Below are 23,914 nucleotides of genomic sequence, written 5' to 3' on the forward strand. Positions count from 1 at the left end.
ATATGCGGAGTTGCGACACATTGCAACCCGATACATTGTTTTCAATTTTTCTGAATTTTCCATTTTTTAAACACCAATGGTAACCAATAAAAAACGAAGCATCAACTTTTTTTCTGATGCGCGGATTGCTCTAGCGATGCGTTTCGATAACTTTTCTGATGCGTTTTGGAATAGTATACATTGTCAATATTTTGTAGTTCGGCTTTATGGAACATTATACTTTGTACGTCGTACGCAAAGCGATTGACGTTTTGGAAGTCAGCCAAATTTTCTTATTTGCAGCTGTTGCTTTTGAATTTTACAAACCCTCAATAGATTTAGCATTGCTATTTACTAGTTTATATATTTTCGTTTTGCGAATTTATTGCATTCCATGGTTGTTTCTTAGGTTTACTATATATTCTTTGAAATACGAGTATTTTTTGCATTCTTTCAGCTTTACTTTGCAATACTAATTTCCTTTCGAAAACGCTTTGTAATTTATTTTGAAGGCTAAATATTTTTATGCTGGTATATGTTTGTACATATATACATAGGCGCAACCAAAAGGGGGCTGAAGGGGGATTTTTGAAATCCACAACGTAAAGCAAAGAAATCTTTAGCCGGCATAGTCAAAACCATGAAATATTTCGAAAGTAAACCATCGAAAATTTAATGGAAGTGCTTTAAGTCCTCTTGAAATTGTTCCCATTATGTTTTTAGAAACAGATTAAATATTTTTACCTGGATCAACGTTGATATTAAGCAGTTTCTTTAATTTTAGTTTTTTACGTTACCGGAAGAAGGGTATAATTTTTGGTGGACGGAACTAGAGATGAAACGATACGAACAATTACAAGTACATACTCGATACTTTTCGATCGATACCAAGTAAATTTTCTGCAACAAAGTCGATGTAATGCGAAGTATACACGATGAAAAAGTTGACGAGAAATTTTTGGAACTGTCGTATTTAAATCTTTGGCTCATAATTTTTGTACATAACGCTACATTTCCACTGCACTGAAATATTTGGAGTATCTTATTTTTCTGGGAAGTAAAACAAAAGAAGACTTTATTTCAGAAATATTTTATGAGCAAATTTTTTTCTTAAACGAAATTTACTTTCTAGTAATCTTTTTCAATCAATTGTCTGTGGTAAATAGTATTCATCATCAAACATATAGGTGGAGTTTAGGATTCCCAAATAATAGTTAACGTATGCCATAAAAAAATAAACAAAATTTAACATATTTAAATTATAAGGAATACCTTCATAGTCAAAATTATCGACATGAGTAGGTCCGATATTTTTCAGGTATCGATACTACTTCCAAGCAAAAGTATCGATACCTGTATGGTATCGTTTCATCCCTAGATGCAACAGAAGCTGTACATTGTTATAAAATCAGCGGCTAGCTCTTGACCATTTTCCTAAAAAATGCTCGCAAAATTAATCAAGAATATTCAAGCACGCATTCTCTTGGTATTGTTTCGCAGTAATGGACATTTGCATATAAATAATTTATTAATACCCGTTTGTATATAAATTATCCAAATACTTCGTGTATGGAGATGCTTAGGAACTCAAGTAAAAAGATTTCGGGTACTAAAAAGTGCTTAATTGCTAAAATAAAACGATTAACTAAGTACTAAAGTACTAAGTACCACTTTAACCTTTTTTTTTTTGAAAGTTTTTTTGAAATCTTGATTTTTTTGTATAGCGACTAAATCGAATTTTTGCAATCGAATAAACAGGATTTTTTTTATCAATTTTATACATATTTGAATACTGGAAAAATTTGCATTCCTGAAAATACATAAAAATAAAAAGATACCCAAAAATCAACCTGTATAAAAGGCCACATCCAACGCGTTTGGGCTGTAGGGGAAGAGGAATATTAAATGCCTTGTAGTGACTGTTTAACCTGCTTCAGCATCGAGAGTGGAGTTGTGTCAAAGTATCGAAAATCAAGTCGAGCTCTTCGTCTGAGATAGGTGATGTCGGTCTCCGATGATGGATTTCAAGGGGTAAGAGCTGACGAAGGTGTTGATTGATTCCCGACTCATTCGCACGACAGTCGGTTCAATATGCTCGTGTTTTTCCTAACACAGGATAAGTGTGAGTTTTTCATTAAATTTTTCTGTTTTACTTGTAGTTACCTATTTTAAGCAGTCGTTTTTGATTCTGTTAATTAAGTGTCAGCGTAGAGAAAATATGTAAAATAAAACATGTATATCCGGTTTTTACTAATTTGAAATTGGCGAAACGTTTTTTTTTTCAAATTTCTTTATTTCGAATAACTCGAGAACCGGTTTTATAAAAAAGACGAATCATCGAACATTATTCTCTTTAGAGTATTTCACGATATCGTACATGGTTCAGAAAGAAAATATTTTGTATGCAATCGAGATTTATTTTAATTTTTCAGGGAATTCTCTGTTCTTTGAATTTTTGTCCACATTTTTTGGAATGCTTCGTGTTTTACTTTTCGAGATCATTCGAGACGTGGCTGTATTCCTTCAGGATATATCGGCATTCCTCGAATTTAATTTTCAGAGTTTTCTCTTATTGATTTCCACAAAAAATCTTCCTTCAAAATAACACTTATTTTAATAATAATAATAATAATAATATCCCAACGGTTTTTACCCTCCATTCCCGCCCATCCGCACGAGGGCCGCAGTCCGCATGACGTACGGAACCAGTATTTTCAATTTTTGCGCCGAGTCACGATAGGCAGGAGTTTGTTAAGTGTCGACATCTAAAACTGTTCAGCTACAGAACTAAATTCATCAGCCGATTTTATGTGTTTATTTTAATGATTCATTTATTGAGAGAGGACTGTATCGATTTCTTAATGCTGAAAAGCGGATCTGATATATCAAACGTGCTGGAATGAGAGTTAAAATCCTGGCATAAGCAACGGAGTGGGTCGTGCAATTCAAAATTAGTTTTACAAACTTTCAGAAATAGGGGGAAAAAGTGTCTTGATACCCGGGAGGGAACATTAAGGCTAACTTCGCCAAGAAGAAGCGGACTTGAAATTGAGCCTGTTAGTAATTTACTATAAAAATTATACCAAGCATTTGCCTGCGGCTGGAAAGTGTAGGAAGATTAATAAGTTTTAATCGGCTCGTATAAGGTGGAAGGTTATATTGAGAATCCCAACGGATTAAGTTATCAATGTTTTCATTTCCGTTGTTGGAATTTCCGACAGGTAAGGAGTGTGATGTAATGTGGAATGATTTTCCGTTATCCGTTGTCAAATTTGGTTTGGAGACAAACCGATTTCGGCGTTGTCACATCTTCAGAACGAAGAATGATGCTGAAGATGGCACAGCGCCGAAACCGGTTTCTCTCCAAACCAAATTTGACAAGGGATGACGGAAAATCGTTCACATTACATCATTATCAATGTTTCTTGGAACCTAGGACCTCTGGGACAAGAGTCCTGGACCCTTTGAGTTTTCGAACTTTTTGGGAAAAAGTTGAATAATTTCGGAAAAAATCTGACAGTTAAACTTGTCCAAATATTTTTTTAAGGCACAAACAAAAGTCCTTTCCTAATAATAAACATGCCGCCTATCGAAATTAAACAAATTTCGTATCAAATTTAAGATGATTGAAATATCTTTCAAGCAAAAGTAGCCACCCAATTAAAAATATGTCAATTAAAAATTGTATTTAATTACCATAGAAATTAATCTTGAATAAAAGCTCTCATAAATCGGAGCAAGAGTCTATGACATACAACTTTGTTTTTTCACGCCGAGGAAGTAAAATATTACTAGATAAGAATGATGGATAACAGAAATACTAATTCCTTCGTCTCAAAAATATCAACTAGGAGAACCGAAACACTCACTTCCTCTCCTTAGTAGGCACATAGTCAGAATTGTTACTAGCGTTCAGGATAATGAAACACTGGATGAAACATTCGATAGGTGTCTTTAATTCGGACCAGTGCAGGTTATGTTACAATTCATATTCAAAAGCCCCCTTACTGCCTATGTTTTATGCATTTACTCATTACTTTTACATTTTATTTATGCACAACTTTTAGATAGCCTATTAAATTTAATTGTCTTAACAGTAAAAATTCAATCAAAAGTAAAAACTAATACACAGCTTAATTATGTATTTTTTAATTCTATATATGTGATTTTATTTATTAATTTTTCATAGTGGAATATTTGATTTACCCCTTTGCAGTCAGACATCAAACCTGCAGGAGATAAGATTTTCTGTTTTTTTTGTTTTCTTTGTTTTTTGTATTTTGCTAATTTTTGGCTTCATCCATATCGTCGATGTTTTTGCAAAACCGCCTATCTTACGGCACTCAAATTTTACAGGAGAGCGAAAAAAACGGTCTGTTCTTTGAAGGCATTGCCTTGATAGGCGGTATTTTCTCTAGCTATTATTTCACAAATATGTTGTTTTAATAACGATTCAACGATTTTTATGCATAAATCTCGATACCTGGAGTTCAGGGTTACCAAATCTCTTTTTTGCCACAGTAGCGATTTTGGCGATTTTGCAACTGATCGATGGGCGGTTTTGCAAAAACATCGACGATATGCATATGCTAGGTAACTATGCGTTTATTCGGGTATCGGTTTGGATATTCTTGTTTACGGATAAAATCCGGTTAATCGGTTATTATCCATTCCTTTTGTTTCTGTTTGTTATCCGAATATCTGCTTAATATATACATATACATTAATTTTTTTTCTGCAAAATTTTTATAATTTGGCGTCATACATAAGTATACATTTATGAATTAAGGGCTGAGACTATTCGTACATTCGGATATCCGTATAGATATTCGTGTTTAAGAATAAAATCCGGATATTCGGTTAATATCCATCCCTATTTGTTTTCCGATTATCTGGTTATTATCTGTTGATTCGTTTATCCAGATATTTTAAAATATGTTTGAATGGATTCGTAAAATTATTCTCAAAATTACTGAATCTGTTAAATGGCAAAATAAATAATAAACGCTTCATTAATACACAAACAATCATTATTTTTAGATTCCAAAAACTGGTTAATATGCGTTCATATTGTTATCAGGATATTTGGTCAACACTCATTCGTATTATTATCCAAATACTCGGAGTTTTTAATCGGATATTCGAATATCCGTTTTATGCGGATATTCAAAAAGTATGAATATAACGTAGTCCTAATACATAAACACTCACCAGAATATGTTTCCGTAAAGTGTCTTCTTATTTTTGAATATTTCCAAAGTTTTTTGTAAAAATTTGTTTCGTTAATTTTTAATAGAATTATAGTTCATTCCATGATAAAAATATAGTAAGGTAGAACCGCTGAGAGTCACTTTTAAAATTCTTGACGTTTCCAAACAATTTAATTTTTAAATTTACTCACAAACTCACACACACATTTTCATTTTCAATCTCAAGCAACAACAATTTCGAACAATTTCATTTTTTTATTTTCACATTTATATGATTTTAAAATGTTGGCAAACTTCAAAAAAAAATCATGGCCGACAAATTGAGAGAACGGTTATACCTTGCTATGTTTTTATCATGGTTCATTCTACATCAAATGGCATATAGTACATAAATTAATGATTCAAAGTTTTTACAAAATTTTGGAAAATTCGACAAGTTTTCACAAAAATTTTCTATTTTTAAAAAATTTTTAGAATCTTTTTGAGCATGCAGTTTTGTAGCTCGCTCAATTTCAGTATTATAAAGTTGAAAATTTCGGTAAAAATTTGCCGAATTTTTCAAAATTTTGTAAAAGCTTTGAATTAATAATTTATGTGCCATTTGATGCAGAATTAACTATATTTCTATTAAAAATTAACGAAACAAAATTTTACGAAAAACATTGGAAATATTAAAAAAACAAAAAAAAACACTGTACGGAAACATATTCTGGTGCGTGTATGCATATCCTTCTACCACTCCCCTTTTGCCATGCAAATTCCTTCTTTGCTCAATTTTGATAGCTTACAGCTGTTGCGCTCATTTATAATCGCATTAAATGTAATTATCAATATTTGTTGTTGTGGCTGCGCACGCTTTTTTTTACTGCGCCACTGTCTTGTTATAATTACATGTAAAACATAACGTCCACTTAAAGTTACTATAAAAATACAATATAATTAATTAGCCTAGTTTTTCTCATTTATTTATTTATTTATTTATTTATTTATTTATTTATTTACTTCAATTAAGCTGCGAATTCTTCATCTTCTACGCCTTCTTACGTAAATGTTAGTTTACTTTTTCATTTAATTTGTTTACTTTCGTTTTGTTTAATTCAATTAACACATATAATTTGATTTAAGTTATCTGTGAGTGAACACCGTTGCCTTCACCGACCGATAGGAAGTAGCAGAATGTATCCATTGTTGTTGCCTCGCATAATTTTGCAACAACGGCAATTGACTGGGCAACAGCAGCAGATGTTGCCAGCTTTCGTTACATGCGCCGTGACATAGATTTTCACTTTGCTGCCGTATTTTTTGTTTTTGTATTAGTTGCAATGCTTGCTGCTGCTCATGTTGTGTTTGTTGTATTTGCCTCCTCTGTTGCCTGTTTATATTTTGTTGGTGCTGTTGCTCTGCACATTTGCCGCTCAATTTGTGCGCACTCACCGCCATTTGATTAAAGAATGCAAATATTGCAATGCATAATTTAACAACAGCAGCTAACATTGCCATTGTTGTTGCGGTTAGTGTTGTCGGCATTGTTGTTGTAGCTGTAATGGTAGCGATTGCCATCAGTAGCATTGCAATTGTTGTTGGTGGTGTATATCTGCGACTGGAGGAGGAGGAAAAGTAGGAGCTGAAAAAATTGGTCATGCTAGAGCCGGAGGAGAGAGTGACTGCCAAAGAGATAAAAGAGGAATATTTATGTACGAATTATTATCTGATAATTTTATTTACGAGATTAGCTTAATTCGAAATTGTTACTTAATTAAATAGTAAACCAAAAAGAATAGTTATTTATCTAACAATTGAAAACATCAAGCATATATGGGTGTTTCCATGATGTCGGACAAGACATTCGTACGACTTCAGAGTTAATTATGTAAATCATACGAAAACGGAAATGACTTATAAAAATAAATTTACCGTTGTGTAGCTTTTATGTGCGTCCTTTAGTTTACAAAACATTAAGTGGCTTGGAACACTGGTGTCGGGAAAATCGATCAAAAGTAGGTCATAACGGACGTGACAAAAACCGAAATGGTTTCAGAGTACAGGTTTTCTTTTCTTAAACATTCTTTAAATAAAATCAATTTACAGTCCATTACAACAAGTTCATACTTTTTGAAAAATTTCACATTAAAAGAAACCTCTTGAAATTTTCACCACAAAAGAGTCCTTTACCCCATCGCTGATATCTTCGATATACAGCAAATTGCAATGAAAAAAATAAAATTTAAACTGCATGATGATTCTTCATGTACTGTGGTTTGTTAAAATCAATTGCTTGAATGGGCATTTGCAATAACTTCAAAATAAAGCTGCGAAACAAATTTTGTTACTGAAGAGTGATTCTATCGAAATCAACAATTAAAAATAAATTTTTTACCTTTGGTCCTAAAATTGCCAATTGTAGAAAATGTTTCCCTTCTGAAACAAAGTTACGGAGCAAATGTTGTTAACAAAAGCATATTATGCCGAAATCGACAATAAAATATTTATTTTGTTAACGTAAGTCCCAAAACCGACACGCCCAGTTCTAGGGGTTTGTCGACTTTAGCAAAAATTTCTTAGAACAAAAATATTCTTAAGGCATGGGTATTCTATCAGACTCCACGATATAACTAACATTACGAAAACACGTTGAAACTGATAGAGTCCATAAGTTTTTCCAAAAAGTCATGAAGTACATATGCACATTAGGGTGGTTAAAAGAAAGTAATGTCGCAATTTTAATGCGAAAAAATTAAGATAGCGGTATATTTTTTCAGTATAGAACAATCCTAAGGGGTGAGAGCATTGAAATTCCGATTTCATGAGTTCCTCTTTTTGCTAGAAATTTAACAGTTTTTGACCTAGGATTTCAATAGAAACATTAGCAAATAGCTTACTAAATGTAAAGTCCAAATAGCCTTTTACGACCGCCAATGTCCCACCTATACCAGGTATAGTCCTATACCCCTTGTAAGCCCTTATAATTTTGCCGATCTGAATTGCTGGCGATGTTGCTTTAAAGTGATTTTCCTTTAATCAATTAAATTTTGAAATTTGTATTATGAATTTTAATAACTCCATAATTTATGCTCGTAATTAAAGCAAAAGCTTTCTCGAAGCCTTTACTGTCTTTTGTACGTATGTATCTCCTCCTATTGTCGCTAATTACATTATGAATCTCAAAGCTTACTATTTACAATGTAAATGCGGTTCTCTACTGAACACTCCAAAAACACACTCACCTCTCGCTGGCACTGGATCCTTTTGTGGTGTGCCCAATTCAATTTCCTTATACTCCTGATACAAATCACCAATTTGTGCTGTACAACGCAAAACCAAACTGCCAACATTGCTCCCACCATTGCTGCCAGCAGCTTGCCCATGCACGGAGTTCATGCCGTAACCGCTTCCAAAGCCGCTGCCGCCATTGTAACCGCCACCGCTATGCTGCAATGATGGATTTCCGCTGACGAAGTGAATGCCTTGCAGTTGTAATTTTAAGCTGATGCGAGATGCCATCAAATTGTCAATAGTGCGAATGTATTGTGTTTCCGAAGTGCCAACCTATAGTGGGGAAAAAGAAAAGAGAAATGGAGATAGCGAGCATTAGAAGCGAACGAGAACCAAGGGAATGTAAAACACTAAGTAATTGGGTTGCATAGACGCAAGCAATCACGCAGTTGGCAAAAATTAAAATCGAAATCCCAAATTTGTGGAATGAATAGCGCAAATGGTGAAGCCGTTTTGGAGTTTGTTTCAGGGTTGTTGCGAATATTAAGCCGAAGTAAAAGTCCTTTCCGGATAATAATCAAAACCGCCTGTCCAAATGAAATAAATTTGGTATTATATGAAAGAGCACTGAAATAGCTTTTAAACGTAAATAACGAACGACACCTATTTGTATGTTATTTATAATTCAATACTAAAGAAATGCATATACCTGACTCAAGGTTTGTCTTATGGTAATTAATTAATATTTTTTATTGAAATATTTTTTAGTATGTAGCTTTCTTCATTCAGACATTTCAGTTTTCTCTTTCATTTGATACCAAACTTGTTTAATTTGGATAAGCGGTATGTTTTTTTTATCCGGAAAGGACTTTTCTTTCGGAATAATATTCGCAACAACCCTGGTTTGTTTTACTTAAACTAAGCAGAGTACTCGTTTATGTTGCAGTTGTTGAAAGCTTAATTGTAGCGTCATTTACCATCTTTGTTTTTTGTAAAGCGTGTTTGTTTATAGTTTTTTTATGCCAAGGTCAATGATTGTACTGGGTTTGGTACAAATTGATAAATCGGTTACCGAAATACACATACAGTGAACTAAGCAAGTTTTGGCTATTTTTCTTTAGTTTGTTTAATGTTTATTTTTTATAAAAGTATAGGCGATTACTTAACAAACACGATGTAAATCCCAATTTCAGACTTTGTGCAAAAATTATGAAAAATCTGCAAAATTTGACCGAAATTTCTAACTTCCTGATCAGCATCGTTAGACAAAAATTTGGTATTCAGTTTTGTCGCTCATTAAATTTTAGCAAACAAATTGCAAATTTTAAGTAACTTGGGCTTACCGTTGATATTTTGCAATTTGTATAACTTCCATGAGCGTGAAATTGTATTATAACTTTGGTCCGATGTTTGTAAGTACCGGAATAAGAAGAGATATACCCTTATATACTTAAATGATCAGAATGTCGAGCTGAGTCGATATAGCCATGTCCGTTTGTCCGTCTGTCTGTCTGTCTGTCCTTCAGTTTGTATGCAATCTAGTCTCTCAGTTTTCGAGATATCCGGATGAAATTCGGTAGATGGATGTATTTTTTTAATGTATTACTCATCTGTCGGAACCGGAACAATTGGACCACTATAACATATAGCTCCCATACAACAGATTGTTCAGATATGAGATTTTTCGTTATAACTTCTCCATTTAAGTAGCTAGGAACATGAAATTTTGCACTGTTACCACCCATTATTAAAATAATACTTTCCGTGAAAATCGGACGAAGATCGGGTCACTATAACCTATAGCCTCCATACAACTGATTGTTCAGATATGAGATTTTTCGTTATAACTTCTCCATTTAAGTAGCTAGGAACATGAAATTTTGCACTGTTACCACCCATTATTAAAATAATACTTTCCGTGAAAATCGGACGAAGATCGGGTCACTATAACCTATAGCCTCCATACAACTGATTGTTCAGATATGAGATTTTTCGTTATAACTTCTCCATTTAAGTAGCTAGGAACATGAAATTTTGCACTGTTACCACCCATTATTAAAATAATACTTTCCGTGAAAATCGGACGAAGATCGGGTCACTATAACCTATAGCCTCCATACAACTGATTGTTCAGATATGAGATTCTTTGTTATAACTTCTCCATATATGCAGCTAGAAAACATGAAAATTTGCACTATTTTCACTCATTATCAACCAAAAGTTTAAAGTAAAATTTACAAAAATTAACAAAGCGGGTCACTATACCTAACCTATTTATTGCCTCCATATAACTGATTGTTCAGATATGGGGTTTTACTGTAAAACTCCTTTATTAAGGCAGCTAATATCTCTGAATTTCTGTTTTTTTGTTAAAAGGTAACGAAGTTTTCAAAATATCCGCGAATAGCTTCGAAAAAGGCAGTGCAATGAAAGAGTTTTGATTGCAATATTGATAGAAAATTTAACGATCTTTTATTTAATGAGAAAGCTTTTCAATTGGATTACCACTACTAGAGACAAATGAAATTTAGTGAAATAACTTTTTCAAGAACTCTCGAAAAATTTGATACTTCCATGCTGATGTTGGTTAATTTTGCCAATTTATTTTTGAAAAAGTTTCATTTATGCCTTGTTGAAACTGGTTTAAGGCCAAACATGACTCGACTTTGGGCTATTTTTAACTTAAGCTTAAGAAAATTGAGCTGCTTAGTTTTTGTAAGTATTNAAATAAATAAGATTTAGATAGAGGTGAAAAAAGGGATAAAAAGGAAATACAACTGAAGAGTGTGCGATGTTATATTGTGGTGTGTTATGCTTCATATGTTATGTTATTTATTCTTATGTTATGGTTATGTTATGTTATGCCAAGTACTAAGCTAAACTCCCCTCCACTTAACCCATTCCAACTAATGTTATTTTAGCTCATTCAACTTACATAAACTATCCTTAATTTTATCGGTTGAATTTCAACCGCTGGGCGAACACTAGTTTGCTTAAATTTGTGTGCGAACTGCATTTAGGTTTTCTCAAAATAGTTGAAATTTTTTTTATATGTGTACCTCAACTTTAAGTTAACTGCAAATAGGCGAAATACATACTCAAAATTTATTTTACTAACACTGCAATGCAACTACGCATAAATTCGCTTTCATTTGCTAGTAGTCCTTTTCGTAATTCAAGTTCCAAATGCCCTTGTTTTGTATGTATGTACGACCGAAATGCGAGCCGAATCAAAATCAAATTTTTATGCTCCAATAAGCTCATTGCATTTCCTGGCAACGAAGTTGAAAAGTATTTTCACAGTTTGCTATGCTATTACCCTTATTTCAGTTGCATCGAAAAAGTGAAATTGTAGCACCTTTGTGTTTTATGTATGTAGTACTTTTCTGTTTGTACATACTCGTATTTCGTAGAAAGTGATTGTATGTATGAGTATTAGTGATAACAATGTAAAAATCGCAGTTCTACTAGTAACATGCACATGCATTCGCAAGTGAATAGCGCAACCGTCAATCAGTCAGCAACTCAGTTATTCTAGCAAGAATTCAGAGTCGACTAACAATTTGTGCAAAACAAAATAAGTAAAAAAAAAAACGAAAAAAAGCTTGAAAGCTTCAGCTGAAAGCAACAACTGAAAAGGGCATTGTTTGCAAATTGCATTTTCTGTAAACACTGCAGTTAAGAACAAAGGCGTGCTTGGCAGCAAATAGTTATGCACGTATGTATATATATATCTCTTCAAATGACTTCCAGAAGAAGGGTTTGAAAATTAAAGTTTGACCTTAGTGTAATGCATCATTAGTTTTTTAACAGCAAGAAAGTTTTTGAATACATGTTGCTCATATTACTACCTATAGGGTTACAGGCTTTAAAGCAATCTCTTTCAATTTCGTTTTGGTGTCGCGAAATTCTTCTATTGAATTTAGATTTTTCGAACATCAGCAAAACAGACAACGGTATACAAATATAAACATAAAGGTAAATTAAGCAACGGTGTCTGTATGCTAACATAATATTTAATTTGAGAATTTAAAAATTGATGGTCAGTCCAAATTATTAATTAGCATTCACTAAACTAAACATAGATAGATCGCTTGTAGCTACTTTTGTTAAAGTTGTTTCTTAGATTAGCAGGAATGGAATTCCATAAACGTATAGAATCAGTTAATATGAAATATATGGTTTTATATATTTACACAAAATATTTATTAGTAGTACCCTTCCGAGCCTGCCTGCAGTAATTGCCACGCAACATTTTTTCAATGCTTATTCAACAAAACTCTTTTCTGCGCTCCATCACTTTCTTGTGCGAGAAGTTTCCTTCTACATTCACACCCATGTTCTTCGCTTCTTTATCTCTATTGTGGTACATTTTTTCGCCCTGCACTGATTTCTGCTGTGACGTTGCACTTTCATTTGTACAAACACGCACCGCTTTCGTCGCACACACTTTGCCATTGCCATTTTATTTTCGCAACAATTTATTTTTATTCCTTTCTGCATTTGCTTTCTTGCATCGTTTCTTAAATGGCATACAATTTTTCTATTTCTATTCAGGAGCGCACACATATACGTACATATATATACCAACATATATACCATACATACATACATGCAAGCAAACAAACAAACAAATATCATTGTAAACAAACACCAGCAACAACATTTTAACTGCTTTACGCAACAATAAAAGTCTGCATTTCATTATTGCTGTGCTTTGAATTTCTGCAAGAAAATGGTTGCGTTGCAGCATTCGTAAGGATTTTTGCTGCGCCAGCAATTCAAGAAATCTTTAGTTGCAGAATGAAAAATGTTGAATTTTTGTTACGTGAAAATGCATATTTTTAATTTTTCTACTCAGCTGAATGTTAAAGAGTTGAAACAAATATGAGAGAATTTTAGGATTAAATGAAAAAATATATAATTTAACTAAGGAAAAGTGCGCAAGATTTCAGTGAAAGCATTTAAAAATTTTCCTTTTCTTTTTAAATCTTCAGTGTAGCAACACTATAATAAATGGCCAAATTGGGTTTCTAAGTTCAGTGCGTGTACACGGATTTTCAGTGCCAACATATCGGCTAACTGCCAACGATTAGCTTATTTCTAAAATTTCCATTTTAACCATTAGCTGCTCACCTTTCACCATACAACATTTTACCTTTAGTAGCCTCGGTTGCCCAGCAACAATTTGGCTCATTACGAATTCAGCCACAATTTCTGGCCAGCATTTTAAAAGCACGAATTCAACTGAAAGGCTGCGTGTGTGAATTGCGGTTTGAGTGAACGCGAAACTTTCAGCTTAACAAGTTCACTGACAATGCGATGTTCAGCACTTTCACATTTGCCAAATCCAAAGTATGCTGAAATTTAAAATAGTTTCCCAAAATTGTAATCTGTATATTTCAGAAATTTTGCGTTGAGTCAACATTTTTGCATACTTTTCTGTAGATCAGTGTTGCCATTTTCACTACGATCGAAGTTTTCACTTCTTCTTTATGGCCAACACTTCTGCACTTATTCTTTGACAAAATCACTTAGATTTTAAGCGACCAGAATTCACTAAAAAAATTTCTGATTTTAATTTTAACATATTTTTAGTAGATATGTACATGTGCATTAGGGTGGTCCAAAAATACATGTGCAAAATTAAAGTCAGAATTGTATTGCCGCCAACCCCTAGAATGGAACTATACCGAGATTTTATTTTGAAATCTAAAATATTTAGGGTGTGCTCAATGCGCTAATAGTTCTCCATGTATTTTATATGGAGAAAAAACAACTTTTCGTAGAAAGGGTATAGCGATTCGGCAGAGAGAAGCACTACTCAAATTTCTTCCATTCCATCAGAACGTAACGCAATTCGACAGCCATTTAATCAAACTTTTCGGCCAAAGTGGACAACTAAAGTGAACCACTATTAAAAGTTTAACAGTTTTGTTATATAGAATTAGTTCTACCCTGGACCTGTAACGTGCAACACGTGAATACTTTTTTGTTAAAAGGAGATAAAAAACAAAAACAAATAAATATTTTTATTAATACATATATATGTACAGTGGTGGCCATATAATTCATTAATTCTTTATGACTTTTGACCATTTATTTGTTCTTTATTTTTTTTTTTAATTTACTTTTTACAAAAATATAGTTTATACCAAAACGAAAACCAAGTAGACTAGAAAATTTTAAATCTTTTCCCAGATTTATTAACAATCGCCAACTTTCAAAAAATGGACATCAAAATTTTCAACTTTTCAATCGGAATTTCAAGTAAAAAACTCGGGTATACACTTTTATAGCCCATTTAATTTTAATATAGTATTGTCTTGGACTTCGCGTTGATTTTAGAATTTCATTTCATATGGGCAATTCCCAATTAGTTCAAACTTTCGCCTAACTCGACAGTTTTTATTCGGTCGAGTTACATAGGTAGTGTAGATTATGTAAATGCAAAAAAAGACCACGGTATATATTTTCTATTGATACATTTTTTACAAATAAAAGTGTGACTCTCCTGTTTTATTTTTTATTTTTACGTTGGAATGGTTTTATATAAAGTTATTGGTAAAATTTCAAGAATATCACTAATTAATTTAGAGTATTCAGCATATTGTATTTAATTGTGGATCTAATTTACATACAATTCACGGAGCTATAGATATAAATTCTTTTAATACTGTAATTTGCACATATAGGACTTGGCATAAAACGTACGTTTTACTAAATGTACGTTTTATTAAGTTAACGAATCCTTTCATCAAAAGGGGTCAAAATCCAATGAATACTATAATATCTTTTCAAACACAATATTTGACTGCAATTTTTTTATTGCTTTTGGTTTCCCTTCACAAAGTTCATTTGTGCTAGAATCGCTATTTTAAATAGCTCTCGTTTTTTTTTTTTAATAGGTGGTACCCAATAGCTGCTGAATGCACAATCCTCTTCGTTCTCCTAATTCAATAAAAAAGTTTCACGGATATCTCAAATTAGTTTTTTTATTAATTACCTTTTAAAAACTATATTGAACAATTTTTATTGAGCTTGATGCCGTTTCTAATAAAAAAATGTTATGAAAATACAACAATACTTTACCCATAGAAATAAGTTGTTGCCACTATTTCGGAGATCAGCTCATCAGACTTCTTTAACGCGGGCATTGGTATATGAGCCATTAGAAACGGCCTCAAGATCAATAAAAATTGTTGAAATCTTAAAATATGTTTACCGTTATTATCTTAAAATGTGAGGGAGGGCGGGAAGTTGGGGGGAGCAGAGCGGATGCGGTTTAAACTCCTAAAACCCCCTCCCCACTTACGGCCGGGCCTGTGGTATCTACATAAGTCAAGTAAAAATTTATCTATTTAAATATGTACATACATACATCACATACAGCTGTTTTATTCCAACAATCCAACATCAACCAAGCCTTATGTTAAAATTTGTATAGATAACGGTATTTATAAGACAAGAGGAACTAACTTTGCCGTTGCCTATGCTGCCCAAGTAACACTTGTTGGTATTTAGAAATATCTCTAACATTTTTTAAGCAAACAATAAACAGGGATAAATATGACGGATGGGCATACCAATAAATTACTAACAGTTTTCCTTCGATACCTTTTAGGTCCGTTTGCCATAACCTTGCATGAATAATTTTGTTGTCTTGCCCCCCCACTAATCAAGTCTGCTCATTTATATTTTATGGAGTTTGTTTTTTTGCGCTTACACTGCCTTGTAATAATTCAGTTAGTATTATCTTCTATTTTACGAGTGCTACTCATTTAACTGTTGGTTTTGCATCCTATTGCTGTTGCTGCTATTTTACTACAAAACATCAACGTTGCTCATTAACATTTGTCGAATTTTGTCGCGCCTCCTCAAACAAAAGAGCTTCAATTAAGGTGATGGCAGCGCCAAATGCTGGCTCTAGGTGCTTTTCTTCCTGAAGCTTACCAAAATGAAATTAATTGTGGGCACTTTCTGCCCCAGTGAATCGAATTCCTCTCATTTTATCTTCCTTTTTGACAGGGCCGGATGCCAGATTATGGGCCCGTGCCACAAGGGCGCCCGCGCCACATGAATTAAAAAACAAGAAAGGAAAAATTATAAAAAAAAGTCAAAAAGTTATAAGTTTACAATTTTTGGGAAACATAGGAGGCACTGAAGGCGATTCAATCAAAGACAAATTTATTTCGTTTTTTACCCTAAACGAACGGGGTTCTCACTGTAGTACAACGTAGTTTAAATACTGATTTAGTTTAGTAAGCAAAGGAAAATGCGTAGTTTCGTCGAGACGACGGCAGGCAAACGGAGTATCTAACATCATTTTCATCAAACAAAATTTTTCATTTTCATTGCCCTTTTCTTAGTAATTTTACGTAGAGGGCACTGAGAAGGTAATATTTTTCGGTAGAAAAGAAAACGCCATAAATCATTGTGATTACAAATTTGAGGTGTTACTTTGGGTAAATTTTTGTATAAAGGTCCGACTACATACAACTTTGGCGTCGATTAGGTGTTCGCTTCTTTTGTCAACATTCAACTTTTCAATAAGAAAAATATATGAGTTATAAACAGTATAAATAAAGAAAATATATTTAAAACTGTGAATTAGAGAGAGAGAATTTAAGCGCACCTGAAATTTTGCAGCCAATACATGGCGTAATAAGCAGGTAAATTAATAAAACAGCTTTCTCGCTTTAGGTGCTGTAATCGGTCGGCTATCTTATACAAAATTTTAAAGGCAATTTTCAAATAAGATCACGTCAAATAAATATAACAGGGCAATTCTGGCAACTATCTTTCAATTCACCACAATCTTTCGAACAGTGTTGTTCCGATACGTGTAACTTCAAGTAAATACTAACATTTTGCAAAGATTCTCTTTCAATAGGTTTTGGCCGAAAGTACGCGAACAAAGTTGTTGCTGCTTTTTCGGTAAATTTTGGTCGGAGTTTACTCGAACTGATTCTGTTTTTTTTTCGAATGACAACAGTATTTACAATGAGTCCGATATGAGTAAATATCGAGTACTTCTCTCCGATACACTTGTAGCATCGACACTTTTCTTCAATATTTTTAAAGAGTACAGGTATCGAATACATGGTGGTATCGGAAAAACACTAATTTCGAAAGGCAAAGTCCTTCCGAAGACAGTTGTCAATTCTGGAAAGCATCTTGAAAGCTGCTCTTGTGTTTCGAAAGACGAATTGAAGGATCTGCTAACGTTATGCTGTTCGCGTCTTAGCATTTTTTTTTTCAATGAAATTAAGTAAAGAAAATAATAATAACTAATAAACAAAAGAAAATTAAATAAAATAAGAAAACCAAGCGAAATGAAAATAAAGCAAAAATAAATAGAACTATTTTTAAAAATTGGATGCCATTAAATAAATACATATAATTTTTAACAATAAAATCCAAAAATTTAATTAGAATCAAAAACAGAAGTTAACAAAAAAAAATTTCATTTTGAAAAGAAAATCTAAAAATTTAAAGAAAATTAAAAAAAAAAACACAGAAAACTTTGAGCGAGACTTTGGGATTTTATAGAAAAACCTAATCGTAATTTTTAACTGTAAGGTTTGGTTATGTTTACAACTTTAAAAATCGAAAATCTGGAGAAGGTCCTTGACCGCTGTTTGCCGTAGTACCCCCAGGGGGCCCGCACCACTGAAAGAGCCTATGGGCCCATAGATCTTAAATCCGGATTTACATTAAGTTACGCGAAAAAGAAACGAATGGAGTGCTTTATTGCACTCGAAATCGCTGAGGAAAATACAGAGTAAATAAAGAAGAAAAAGGAGACACGATCAATTTATAAAAGCTTGGTGCGCTTAGCTCTTAGGGTAAATCGAATTCATTATTTTTATTACCTTCTGAGTGTGAACGGTCGATACGGTCGAAAGTCTACATTTGTAGCTGCTTAACTTCTACCTATATGTAAATTATTTTTGTTTTTCCACGCCATTTTTCATAAAAACGGCCTCAAGCGCAATAAAATTGTTAAACTAATAAAGCTAAAAGGACAATTTCAAAACCTCTTCATCCTTTAGTATCAAATTATTCAATTTTCTTTTAGTTTTACAGAGTTTTCTCTTTTATTTTATACCCATATTTTTATTCTACATTGCACTAAACTTTTATTAATAATTTTTGAATTTATCATATCCTTGAAATTTCGAAGTCCTTTTAAAAAATCCTGACGTCAGAGAGAGAAACCAAAACCTGCATTTGTATGCTGCCGACCAGGAGATAGTCATTTTTCAAAGAAGGGGTTTGAAACGATCGGAAATAATTTTTTTTTTTACCTACGCTTAATAGCCAAAACTTGTAAAAATTGATATTTAAAAAGCTAGGGAAAAACTCGGACACAGTTGTAGTGGATATCATTTATTTATTTATTAAAAACTTGTAAAATGTAGACTACCAAGCACATGAGGCTATGAAAGTTTTAAAACTTATTTTCTTACAATTTCACTACTGGGCAATAGTGCACCGCTTATCATTTTATTATTGCTTAGATACATATATTTGCATGTGCTCTTTGGTTCTAATTATGATGCAGATATATTTTTTAGTTTTTTTTTTCATTTTCTTCTATGTTGCATATATTCTGTGCTACTTGAAAGTGAGGGATAATCATGGCAGCCACTACGCCTGTTTTGATACACTACAATATATACGTATATTTGACCCTGAGTTTTACTGTACTATCACAATAAACTATACGAGTTTATTACTGTTATAAATTAAATTATACTCGCGAGCCCGCTACATATGTTTGGGAGCTTTGCTCTTTCGCTCAATTTTCTCTCTTCCATTTTAAGTCGCCAGGTGGTTAATATTTTTTAAATCGTATACTGACATAAATATACTTTAGTTATTTAGTTCTGTACCATAAGAGAAAAAAGTACGCGTCAAATTAACTCGTACATAGCTTAGCACAGCTAAATGCATTTTTATTCTTACAAGCGCATTGGCAACAAAATCAATTTAAGCAGAGTAACATTTTTTCTCGAATGCCTGCATCGTCAATGAACTAACCTTATCGTACTTAAATGCACTTACAACAACACTTGCGTGTAGGAGAGTCAATTATTGCAGCTTACACCTAAAGATTACGTATACGCGGCGTGGTCCTAGCAGAATTTTATCTGTGTTATGATGTGATATGCCCATATGAAAATAAATAGAGGTTATAGTTACAACATATTTTTGTGTACTTACATTCATATTTATGTATGTATATGTGTATCTATTATGTGAGAAATACAGCAAACTTTTGCCAACCACATTATTGTAAAGAAAATATGAAATTAGAAGAGATCGCAGATTCTTTTTTGCATTCTCGGGGCAATGTTTAAAATAAAAAAAATACATTCTAAATGCTTTGCGTGAATTCGTTATAACTATATATTATATATATATAGGAAAGCCTCTAAAAACACATTTGCAGGATGTAGAAGCGATATCAGATTTTTTTTCTGGGTAGTTGCTTACGCTTGTATGTATTTTATAACTAAAAATATATGTGTGTGTGCATGCATGGAGAAGTACATAACTCATAAATATTTACTCGCACATGTGTGTATTAGTATGTTTCGCAGTTTATTTTGCTGTGCATTTTTTTTCTGCTTTGACTTTGTGAATGTGTGCTGGTTTGATTGTGATTATGAACATTACGGTTGGAAACTTTTAACATATTGCAAGTGGCATCAACGCTTGACTTCACACAACTTAAAAGCTTATTTAGATAGAAAAGCATAATTTCGGTGCAGTCATTTGGAAAATAAAATATGTATGCAGTTGGTTAGAAGATAGAGAGATATTTAGCAAGGAGAAATATGTATAAGGTAAAGCACAGCGAATGCATCTAACTACAATAACAACTGGCTGATGGCGGCTAACCGCAGGCAAGCAGAAATATAATTTATGAAAAAATATGTGTACTTACTTAGATGTTAAGAATATGTATGCATTTTTCTCTATAAAAATTTAATATATATTTATATATACATATATTTAGATATATTGGTAACTTCTTGTACATACATACATATCGCACACGATCTTCAAAAGTGACACAACTCAAGATTTGGCATTTTTGAAATTATTCACTAAAAATATACACAGAGCTTTTATTTAACTTTAAGCAAAAGCTGCACTAATTTTTGTTATAATTTTTTGAAAAGACCTAGTGTAATGTAAAGTCAATTAGCATGTGCTATGAAATACTTTTTCGCATTTTCTAACGAACGTGTTATTATGAGATGTGTCACTTTTGAAGAAGGTCACGGGTGGGACAATTTTACAGAACAAATATTCTTTCTTGTTTAAATTTAAGTATAAAGTACTCAATAATTCTACATTTTGATCCAGCTTTTGTTTAAAGATAAATAAAGGCTCTGTGTATATTTTTAATAAATAATTTCAAAAGTGCCAAATCTTGAGTTGTGTCTTTTTTGAGAACGTGTGCGATATGTATGTACAAAAAGTTACCAATATATCTAAATATATGTATAGCTGCTACACCTAATTGACTATTATATGAGTTATTACAAAATACGAAAAAAATTCCAGCTTACTTTTGTATGGAAAAATCGGGGTTAATTCTTCTGTCACTGGTGGAGCAAAAAAAGAACCTGCTTTCTGGAGCTGCTATATTTTTCGCAAACCCTGCGAACTTTCACTTTTCTATGTGAACTTGATGTCTTATATCAAAATAAAGAAACGTTTGTCACGGTTGAGACACGTACGATTTTTTATATGAATTTACCATACCATATTAAAGATTAGTTATTAAAAAATATAAGAAGCCCAGTAGAGGTTCAATTCACTCACATTTTATTTTAGGATAGTGCATTTTATATAGGAGAAAATGCCTAGGACCGCCAGCAAAAAAAAAATATATAAAAAACCCACTCGATTTCCTAGCGTTTTGAAATTTTCACTTTTAGCTACTTAAATTTAATGGGCTATAAGATTGAATACCTAGAATTTCACTAAATGTGGACTATGCGATTTTGGTTATGTAATGTGATAGACTTTTACAAAAATACAACTATAAACATTAAATAAACAAAAGAAAAAACCAAAACTGGTCAAAATATCACTAGCTTAATCAGCTGACCACAAGGGTATATAGGTAATGGGCGGCTAGTCCGTTTTTTTTTTTACAAACGAACAGCTGTCAAGTCACTTCAGGAGCGGTTTAAATAAAACTTATAAATAAATAAACTACCAAACATTTCTCCCTGAAAGTGATTGGTGCAAGCATTGTGGTAGTAGCCGGCGGATTTGAATAAGCAGCAAAAGATATAAAAGTTACACTTGAGGCGATCACGGTAACCACTCTTAAAAGATATACTGTGCGGTTGCGTGCCTTCGTTAGGGCTTATTTTGAAGTAGTTCAACATACTGACGCCTGCAATACGATTTAAATTTTGTTTTGTAAAATATTGACGGTTTCTGCACCGCTCCTGATTTTTTATTGTTTTTCACTCTTGGTACTTTGGCTAGTTGGTTTTCTCGTTCTAGTATTATATATCTGCAATCTAATGTTGGCGGATGTACTTTCAACGTACTGCCAATATAAAAGTATTATATATATGACAACATCAAACTAATTTTTAAATTAGCGAATCTATCATCCAAATCGAATTCAATCACCTGAAAGCCTGCAATTTGTCACGAAGAAAAATAATACTTTTTATTTTGAAAGTAGGTACTTTTAGTTGGATGGGTTTTAATATTTTCCTACTTTTTCAACTTAAACCGATAAAAATAATTTTATTTTAAATTCTGATTGCGGCAAACGTTTCTAAAATTTTCTCTCTGAGTGTGCTGCTCAACAAATGGCATAAGCAGCCAGTGGTATCAAATTTACCATACATTACGTAGGTAATGTAGGCTAAAATGTCACAAATCCGCAGAAGAAATGATACCACTTACAGAGCCATACTGTGGCGAGACGTATTTTCCTTAACAAAAAAAAGAGGCTAAGATACGCACACAAGCACAATAAGCTGCAGGAGCTGGCTGACAGGAATACATACCAAATATTCTATCAGAAAGTAAGCCTACGTGCAAGAAATTTCCCACAGAAGGAACAGTTCTTCGCCACAATTTTGTTGATTTTAAATTGAATTTCTATGGCATGGAAAGGAGGCCTTGTGACCCGAATAAGGTATTCCCATATCTCCGATTCGTTTTATGCCCACTTGATAATTTCGTACGAATGAAAACAACTACTTCAGCAATAATTTTAATCAAGACGCTACTCAATAACTCAATAGTGAGAGCAAGGGAAAAATTCTGTGCGATGCAAAGACTTGGCTTCATTTGGCAATTTCAATTGAAACCGAATGTAATTGAATGACCTGATTTGATGGGGTTGGCCAACATCACTTTTATGGTCACAGCGCCAAACAAGAAAAATACGATACTGATTTACCTAGGAAAACAAATGTATCCTATGCCTAATCTGCGAACTAAACCTCAATCGAAATCATTTAGGGATTGCTCGATTTCTAATTTCTAAAACAAAAATTATCACAAACAATGGGAGTCAAATGCATTTTGAACGCAAAAAATTTATACTAAGCATCTATTCCATTCTTAATAGGTCAAAATTTCGAGCAATTTAGAACCCAACGGTTCACCTGAAATCGAAAAATTACAAACGTTTTTGTAGATCTAAAAGGATAACGAACTAAGCGGGCATAACTAACAAGCGCAGTAATTATTTGTAACAGCAATGACGCTGACAGCAGCAACGGCGAAGATTCCCCAACAGCAGCAGCAAAATCTAAACGAACATTATGAATAAGTAAAAGTGTACAAAGAGGTACGAAATCACACAGATTTAATAAAAACTTAAAGAAAAATAATCAAAAAGCTTAAAAAGCATCCTAATGAGATGACAACCACAAATCGAAAACCTCAGCCATACAACGCAAAACCACTTAATGCCGATGACAGACAAAAAAATAAAACAACTGAAGAGAACATAAAAAAATTGTATACCGCGCAACAAAAGATGCAATAAAAATAAACAAAAAATATTTAAAATTAAATTGCAAAAACAAAATCATGCACTGCCACTAAGCACATTGTAACCATAACAAGTGCGGAAGGTGGCGAGAGCGGAAATCTTTAGACGATTTGCCGCCTCCGAGGTACACACCTACTAGCCCAAAAAGTCGGAGTTTAAGCAAAAATTAACCCCAATTTTATTTATTTTTTTTTTAATCAACAAATAATTAGAGGTCCATTTATTTTATATGGGAAAAAAACACTTTTCGTAAAACTGTTATACAATTCTTGGAAATCAATATTTTTCGATCTAAAAACTCTGGTTCTCTTCAGGAGACTTCCGGAAATAATATCCAATTGTTTATTTAACAATTTTTTATTACTAAAGATTTCTATTTGGTCTCCCCATTACATTTTCTGAGATTTTTTGGCGGACCTATCGAACTCAAATTACGCTTTGTATGTAGACGTTCACT

General features: G+C 32.9%; 1 protein-coding gene across 1 annotated transcript in view; it reads right to left on the minus strand.

The window, feature by feature from the left end:
* Window positions 1-5,837: 5,837 nt before the first annotated feature.
* The window catches only part of LOC108367165 (uncharacterized), a gene marked incomplete at its 5' end in the record, with an annotated part of 60,494 nt that continues 42,417 nt past the window's right edge, over window positions 5,838-23,914 (minus strand). Inside the window, 2 exons of the mRNA XM_017621760.1 lie at window positions 5,838-6,853; window positions 8,414-8,735. Coding sequence (XP_017477249.1) covers window positions 6,315-6,853; window positions 8,414-8,735 — 861 coding nt within the window. The remainder of the gene's footprint in view (window positions 6,854-8,413; window positions 8,736-23,914) is intronic.

This window comes from Rhagoletis zephyria, unplaced genomic scaffold, assembly GCF_001687245.7.
Source record: "Rhagoletis zephyria isolate East Lansing unplaced genomic scaffold, Rhagoletis_zephyria_1.1 Rzeph_scaffold_02573, whole genome shotgun sequence".
Taxonomy (NCBI): domain Eukaryota; kingdom Metazoa; phylum Arthropoda; class Insecta; order Diptera; family Tephritidae; genus Rhagoletis; species Rhagoletis zephyria.